General features: G+C 37.8%; 1 protein-coding gene across 1 annotated transcript in view; it reads right to left on the bottom strand.

Moving 5' to 3' along the window:
• TMEM106B (transmembrane protein 106B) overlaps nucleotides 1–8,925 on the bottom strand; it is a 38,876-nt gene that overhangs the window by 21,471 nt on the left and 8,480 nt on the right. The window contains exons 2-3 of the mRNA XM_006880377.1: nucleotides 4,959–5,037; nucleotides 1,409–1,568 (exon numbers count right to left, since the gene is read on the bottom strand). Coding sequence (XP_006880439.1) covers nucleotides 1,409–1,568; nucleotides 4,959–5,037 — 239 coding nt within the window. The remainder of the gene's footprint in view (nucleotides 1–1,408; nucleotides 1,569–4,958; nucleotides 5,038–8,925) is intronic.

Raw genomic sequence — 8,925 nt, 5'->3', positions numbered from 1 at the left:
TTAATTAAAAAAAGATTATAGAATCCTTCACAAACTCAATGCCCTAGCAAACATATTATGTTTACACATAATAATTTACAACAGAAAAATCTGTCACTTGGATTTTATCTTTAAATGAAATCTTTAAAATAAAAGAATGATCTGTTAAAAACAGCAAAAATTGTACTTCATAAAATACAAGGAAGAGAACAAGTTATAATCATAACATTTATTGAATCAAGTATGTTAACACTTTGACAGGGCCCATTTATTCAAAATCAAATGTTTGCAAATATATGTATGCATCATTTGAAGTTCACAGTATGTTTTGTGAAATAAAATGCTGTTAGACACTGTGAGTTTCATATTAAAATTGTACAAAAGGTAGTTCTGATTGTCCTTGTCGTTCCTGCTGCTGTCAGCAATGCTAGTTCTATTGGCAGAGGCTAACAGGGCAGGGCTGGGAACAAGAGATAGCAAAGGAGTAGAGTGCCCCACACCAGCCAGGGTCCTGCCCAAATGGCAGCAGTAGCCCACACCCATGAGCTGCTGCCACCATGCACCTGCCTGCTAGACAATGCCTGAGAACCCCGCCCAGGGCCATGTCTTCTACCTCCCCTATACGCATCATGCTGCTGCAGTAAAGTCTGGACTTGGAGTCTTTAAAACTATCAAGGGAGAAGAAAGAAATAAAAGGAGAGATGGTTTTTCTTTGAAAATCACCAACAAAAAACCTTTGTGCTAACTCATACATGTTCAAATGTTGCCCGAAGAGATGTTAATCAAGTAATATTTGAACTTTATCTTATGTTGCTAGGTATCACCTGTTTACTTTATCTTTCTGAAGAGATCTTCAAATGCTAAATGCTACTGTAGCACATCTGGCATACAAAGAACTGACAGCACAGAATTATTTGCAAATTTTCAGCAGAAGACATAGGAAAAGCAAACTAGCTAGCATTGTTGTTAGGTGCTGCTGAGTTGCGTAGGAGGACTCATGGTGACACTGCGAACAAAAGATCTGAACTTTGCTCTCTCCCGTGCCATCCTCATGCTTCCTGACACACAAGAGCCAACTGCAGCAGTCACTGTGTCAGTCCACCTTGTTAAGGGTCTTCCTCTCCTTCACAGACCCTTTACCCTTCCCAGAATCATGTCCCTCTCCAAGGAATAGCACCTCCTAGCAACGAGCCCAAAGTATATGAGGCAAAGATTCATCATTCTTGCCTCCAGAGAGCACTAAGGCTGCACCCTCTCCAAAATAGACAGATAACTTGGTATGTCTTGGAGAGGGTGCAGCTGGAGTGCTTTAGGTATGTGGTAGGGGCAGACGGATAACTAGCATTACATTTAAAATATATTATCGAAACAAGGATAACTTAAGAGGATAAAAAAAATAGGTCAAATATTTTTATGAGTTCATACTTACTGTGATATTTAAATATATTGTACGCTTTTGGTCATCATAACTGACATACGCTGATTTTACTCCAATGTATTTCACATCGATTGAGCGAGGGAAAAGGAAAAACACAGCCAGTCCAGAAAGGAGTAAACAGACAAACACAGATGCCATCACATACAGCTTTCTGAAAAGGAAAAATTGGGTATTTACATACATATGTATAAAAAAATATTTAATGAAACATGCAGAGAAAATATCATTAACCTGAATAATCCCTTCATACTAAAAAAATAGGTTATCAACTTTTTTGCATTTTAAAAGTTCTGAGAAATGTAATGTCAGTCTATTAAGTGTGGGATTTCACTGTTACGGGAGACAGAAAACTTTCTGCAGTGTTTTCCCAATCAAGTCTGCACATTAGAAACAAGCTGGAGACCTTGACAAAAAGACACATTTCAAGACTTCATTCTCAACATCCTGAAACATCATTTTTAAGTGTAAGCGTCAGTATTAAATAATCTTCTGAAGTGATTCTCATTACAACCATCTGTGAAGCTGTTTAACATTGAACTGTAGTGCTGGAGAAGAGTACTGAATATTCCATGGACTGACAAAAGGAAAGACAGATATGTCTTGTAGAGGGGGCACTCAGAGGGCTTCTTGGACAAAATAAAACTAGTTCTCACATACTTTGTGCATGTTGCTAGGAGAGGATATTCCTTTGAGATGGATATCATGCTTGGAAAAGTAGGGGAATGGCGAGAGTGAAAGACCCTCGACCAGGTGGACTGACATGCTGACTACAGCAATGGCCCTGAGTGTGTCAGACTGTGAGGCTAGCACAGGATAGGACAGGGTTCTGATCTGTTGTTCATATGTTTATTATGAGTCTTACTTGACTTGATGGCACCTAACAATAACAACAATGCTAAAGGAAGGAATTCTGGTGGTGTAGTGGAGAACATGCTGGACTGCTAACTGCAAAGTCAGCAGTTTGAATCTAACAGCTGCCCCTCAGAAGAAAGAGAGGCAATCTCCTCCTTTAAAAGTTCACAACCTCAGAGAGCTCATGAGTTGCAATCAACTCAAAGGCAGTGGGTTTTTAAAGGGTTATCCTAAAGAGTTTAAGTACTCAGATGAGAAAAAGTTTTATTGCATTTATTAACTGCCCTGGAAATAGTGTTTCTTTAAAATTATGCACATATATGACAAGAAAAAAAAAGTTTACTTCTGCTATTCCCTTAACTCCTTTGGAAATGTATATATCTCATTCATTCTTCAAATTTCCATGGAGGGAAATGTCTTCTGATTTTCAAGGTTTTCCTAAGCAGCTAGTTTCACAAACATGCTAGCAAAATTTTACTACAGATGACTCTAAATTAGCTATAGATATAGCTACAACTGAAAATTCCAGAAATTCTAGCTGGATTCAAAGGAGGATATAGGATGGAATATATCATTGCTGATATCTGAAGGATCTCAACGCAAAGCAGAGAAAACCAGAAAAATGTTTTATTGTATTTTATGCATCAGTCACATTAAGAAGGATGGAAACTCCAGAACACTTAATTGTGCTCACAAGGAACATACAAATTGATCAAGAAGCAATCTTCAAAACAGTAAAAGAGGTTCTGCACTAAAAAAGATGTAGTTTGGGACTATATTCTTTCATCTTACTTATTTAATCTATACATGGAAAAATAATCTGAGACACAGAACAATGCAGCATCAGGACTAGAGAAGGTTCACCACTGCTCCTCATCACACTGGAAGAGATCCCTGACAAAAGACTTGCCCAATGCAATATGTTACCTCATCTAGAGTGTTGACTGCAGATCCAAGCTAATGAAATTATTGGCACTTTGAATCTTTTCTCTGTCCATTTATCATGATGCAGTATTTTTCTCCTTGACACAGAGATGTAGTTCATTTTAAAGGTGGTAATCTTTGATCTTCTGCACTAGCTGCTTCAAGTCCTTCTCACTTTCAGCAAGCAAAGTTTTATCATCTGTATAATGCAGGTTGCTGATGAGTTTTCCTCTGATTCTGATGCCCCATTCTTCACTGAGTCCAGCTTTCCAATGACTTGCTCATAATCAGATTGAATTGTCTGGAGAAAGGATACAACCAACCCTGATGTACACCCTTCCTGATTTGACACCATACTGCATTTGAATAACAGCTTCTTGGTCTACAAATAGGTTTCATATAAGCCTAATTTAGTGTTCTGAGATTCCCATTTGTCTCAAAGTTAGATATGGTTTGTTATGGTCTACACAGTCAAATAATTCTGCTAGTCAATAAAACACAAATAGATATTTTTTTGGTATCCTCTACTTTCAGCCAGGACCCAGCTAATAGCAATCCAGCTTGAACTCTGGTAGTTCTATACTCTTCTAGCCACTTTTGGGTGATTCCAGACAGATTTTGCTTGGATGTAACATTAATGATAATGTTGGGAAATTTTCACATTCTGTTGGATCACCTTTCTTAAGAATGGGAACAAATATGGTTCTCTTCCAGCCAGCCAGTCAATCCTCTAAATTTCCTTTGCATCTGTTAGCTGAAACATGTCAATTGGTATCCCATCGATTCCTGGAGCCTTGGTGGTTTTATTTCTTTTTTTTTTTTTCAGTGCCTTCAGCAGAGCTTGAACTTCTTCTTTCATTACCATAGGCTCTTGTCCATAAGGTACTTCTTGAAATTTTTCAATGTCAGCCAATTCTTTTTGGTAGATTCTGCGCATTCCTGCCTTCTTTTGAGGCTTTCAGAATCATTCAAGATTTTGTTCATAGCATCTCTCAGTATTGTACCTTGTACATCGTAGCTTGAATATATGTTCTTTCTGCTTTTTCAGAGTGGTTCGTTTCCTGGGTACTTTGCACATACATGCTGATCAATCAATATGTGGTTGAAGACTTCAATGGCACCTTCTGAAGGTCTCTGGTGCTTTCTCTGTGTGCACTGTCTTCTCTCACTCTACTGTGTTAACTCTTATAGCCCTTGCTTTTGAGATACTCCATTCCATTTCTTCAATTCATGGAAACTGATGAGTCCTTCTTGGGTTGCTTGCTTGTGCAGCAGCCAGGGATATTTTTCCAGGCTGTAAGACTAGATAATCAAGGGATTTCTCTCACTTGGTTTCCCTTTCTTTTGAGATCACTATACTGGATTGCCTGATGTTCGCTGTTAAAAATCATAGCTTCCTGCAAGGGAGTATAAAAAATATTTTCCATCATAATTGGTGTGTGACCTGTATTACAGTGTAAAGGGTTGATAAATATCCTCAAAAGAGTTTGGTTTCTATTTGTATTTTTTAAAAACAAAACGATATTTTGGCTTTTTAAATTCCTACATGCTACTTGGAGCACAGTCCCTACAGCACGCCCTTCACATCATCATGGGTACAGCCCTCTTCCAGAGGACACATTCTTGTGGCTCACTATGAAGACTTCACACTCAGTGTGTTTATACTGGCATCATCCAGGACATAGTAGTCACTGTACATGTTGTCTTCACACAGGTACAGCAGTCTGGTGAACACTTTAATAACAAAGCCGGCTTTCCTGAATACTCTGGTAGACTGTTCACTTGTTCTTCACAATTCTGCCCCTTGATTTCCAAAATTTCGGATGGTTTCTCCCACTTGCCACCTACATTTTCCACATAGGGATGGAAGGACAAAATGAGGGCAAGGATGACCCTCCCTCTAGTTGGCTCCAAGAAGCTTCTCATATGGTTTAACAAAGTCAGGGGCTGACTGCACAGAGGTCCAGCAAATTCAAACAGCTGATGACATTGTACTGGAGCCCTGTATTCTGCCATTCGTTTATACCAAGCTGGCCCAGACAAAGCAATAGTCATGACTCCACGTGGAAGCTGATGCGTGGATTGTTTTCAGTAACATGAAGACAGGCAGTAAAATTGTCCATGCACTTCCAGATATTGGTTCTAAGGTACTGCCACTGATACTACTCTGCCATGTTCAGAAAATCAATCTCTGTCATTATTCAAGAAAATGTTTTTAATCATGCTAATAAACTTTTTTCTGAGTGGGAAAAAATATTGCACCTTCAATTTTTTGCCTAATTTTTTAGTTGTTTCAAATAGGAGAGTAAATCCAGTCCATTATTGCAATTTGGTTGGAAATGGCAATTCAGTTTATTTGACTTTGCAACTCTTTGCTCTTACTTGGTATTCCCAATGGCGTTACATAATTACTTGTTTTATTCTACAGAAATCTGTGCAATAATTTTAAAAACACCACCAACAGTAATACTAACAATGCAACTACTAGAAGTAGTTCAAACTTTTGTTGTCATTCTTTGCCTTTTAAAACATACGTCACCAAATCTTGATAGTCACAATGTAGTATTTCCAAATCACCGGATGTAATTCTTTCATCTGTGGTTATGACTCAAACCTGGTACAAAGCTAGTTTCAGTCTGTCTGTTTTCACTTTCAGGAAGTCATTATTATTTTTTTTCCTATTTAAATTTTTTTAAGGGGGGGACACCTAACAAAAACCCCAAGCCTCAAGCCATAGCAGAAACTATCGAATAGTGCAGTTCTGACCAATCAGCAGCTCTGAGGAAGAACAAACTTGGCAGTTTGCTCCAATAAAGATGACAGGCTAAGAAACTCAATGGGGCAAGTCTACTCTATCACATAGGTTTACTGCAAGTCATCCTTGATGCTACAGTATACAAAATAACAAAACCAAAACATTTAAAAACTATATGCCTATGTAACCTTACCCTCTAAACTCTATTGGTAATCAGTTTGACTAGTTTTTGACTTAGCATTTCACAGCTTTTTTCCGTTTGTTGTTGTGTAGGTTTTGACTCAAACTGACTGGATGTTCAAGTCAGTGAAACACTGCCTGCTCCTGCACCATCCTCACACTTGTTGCCATGTTCAATCTAATGTTGCGGTCCTTCTGTCAATCTACCTCATGAACTGTCATCCTTTTTTGTTGACCTATTTCACTAAACGTCATGTCCATCCCCAGAGATCAGTCCCTTATGATAACATGCTCAAAGTGTGTGAGACTAAGTCCTGCCATTCTGACATCTAAGAATTCCTTGGTATCTGTGGGTGACCTTCTCCATTCTTCTGGAAGTTCATGATATTTTAAGTAACCTCACAAGGTAACATTTCAGATATGCCTCTTTTTCTTTGGTCTTCCTCAGTCTGGCGTGATTTGAGACAGACACACTTATATATGTGTATGCTTGTTCAATAAATATGCACCAAATTTTAGTCATTCATTTTACCATCACGTAAACAGAGTAATTTATTGTACCAATCTCCTCTTATTGGTCATTCAGATTCTTTCTAGTCTTTTGCTAGACTGTAAACACTGATGAGTATTTATGCAAATACTATTGACAATTTTTGTCAATTAGCCTTAGATTTTTAAAAGTAGAATGCTGGAGCCAAAGAATAAATGCATAAGTAATTGTGATAGCAGATGCCAAATTTCCCTCCAGTAATAAAGCTTGAGTACGCTGTTTTCACACTGTACAATGCTGGCAACAAAATGTTATCAAAACTGGGTATATTTGCCAATCTAATAGATGAAAAAAGATACCTTAGTGTAGCTTTAATTGTAATTTCTCTTGTAAGTAAGATTGAATATATTTTCCTATGTTGAAAGGCTTTTATTTTTTCTTTTTCTAAAAGGTTTTCATAGCTCTATATTCTCAATTGCCAACTGGCATTTCTCTTCTCAATTTCAGAAGCAATTTATAGGATAAGGATATAATTGGCCCTCCCTCGGACATAAGTTACTTTTTTTTTTTCTTCAGACTGCCATTTGCATTTTTTACTTTAATCAAGTTTTAGTGTTTATTTTATGGTAAAGTTATCTACATATTCAACACAGTAAAAGTTTATATTATCAAGATATTTATTACTATCTTATTACTTGTGGATTCTGAGTAAATTGGAAAAAACTTTTCCTATTTTCAGACTTTTCACCCTGATTACTTGCATGCTCATAATGCATTTTCTAATTAAAAGCCAGATTAACTATTTCTTTTTTTTTTATTTTTATCATTTTTGTAACTTCAACAAGCAGCAGAGTGCAAGGTAAATGAATGGGACCTTCTCTTTTTATTATTAGTTTTTGTGTGTGTAACATCAAATCAGATCTGACTGGTAGAGAAGACTGTCCCACCTTCTCCAGCAAACCATCTGGTGGATTTGAACCGCTCACCTCTGGTTGCACTGCAGCTTCTTGCCACTAGGCCACCAGAGCTCCAGATTACCTTTCTAAAATCTGTTTCAATTTCTGTCCATGAATATCTTAAATATGCTGTTCTACAGCCTTCTGTGAAGTTTGTGGCCAAGAAGTAGCATCCCAATCTGATTTTCTACCCTGTATAAAATAACTGATCCTTCTGCCTATGCTTAACTTCCCTGGTAGTTTGAATTCACCAGCTCCTCCACAGAAGAAAGATGGGCAAATTTCTCTTTGTGATTAATGGTCATAAACACTCTCTGGAGGTTCAGTTATGAGATGGTACCAACTCAAGGGAGAGAGGGAGAACTTCACTATGATGAGATGATTTTTCCAGGATCATCGTATGTTTTTGCAGTATGTAGGATTCAATTTCTTACTTTAGGAAATTACTTCTGAATTAAATGTTTGCCCAGTTCTGTGTCTTTAATTTCTTCAGGAATGCCAATTACATGTATGTTCAATCTTCATCTGTCTTCTATAGAATATTCTCTTTCCTCCTTTTATCTTTTCATTTATAGTACCTATCATATTGTTGTGATGTGCCATCTAGTCACCTGTGACTCACAGTAACCCTACCATTCATTAGCTCTGAATTCTGCATCAATCTCACAATCTCCAAAAGACCTAACCCCATTGCTCCTCTCACTGAGTCAATCCATCTCATCTGAGTCTTCCTCTCCTACACTGTCCCTCTATCCTTCCAAGTATGATGTCCCTCTCCAAGGACTGGCCCCTCCTGTCTACATGCCCAAAGTCTGTGAGATGGAGCTTCAAAATCTTTGTCTCTAGGGAGCAGCTTGGTTTCACCCTCCAGTTTTGTCTTCATTTCTGACTTTTCCCCCAAGTAACTTCAAAAGGTTGTGGAGGTTATTTTCACATCTTAGGGTTTAGTCAACTTATTTCTGAACTATTCCATTTCTGACATAGGCTGTTCTGTCATGGCTTTAATTTCTGGACATTTTATAATATTAAGTCAACATTTTCATGTGCTTCACTGTGTACTTTTGACTGTCTATCAGCATTTGTCCAGTTTGTTTTCTGCTCCCTGCCCTCAATGTGTATAACAGTTGATTAGTGTTCTCTTCTGTTGTTCATACTGAAATAAGATGGAATAATAAATTGGATTCTTTAAGGTTCTAAGTTAGAGCTGCACTTACTGCAGAGGGTCAAGGACTGCAGCCTTCAATATGGACTGAGGCTCAATGTTCAGAAGACAAAAATTCTCACCACTGGACCAATCGGTAGCATCAGGATGGTTGGTGAAGAGATTGAGATTGTTCACAGCTTCAGTTTG

This window comes from Elephantulus edwardii, unplaced genomic scaffold (assembly GCF_000299155.1).
Source record: "Elephantulus edwardii isolate Elephantulus edwardi_28Jun2011 unplaced genomic scaffold, EleEdw1.0 scaffold00007, whole genome shotgun sequence".
In the NCBI taxonomy this organism is placed as follows: Eukaryota; Metazoa; Chordata; class Mammalia; order Macroscelidea; family Macroscelididae; genus Elephantulus; species Elephantulus edwardii.
This window is presented reverse-complemented; position numbering and strand designations above follow the sequence as displayed.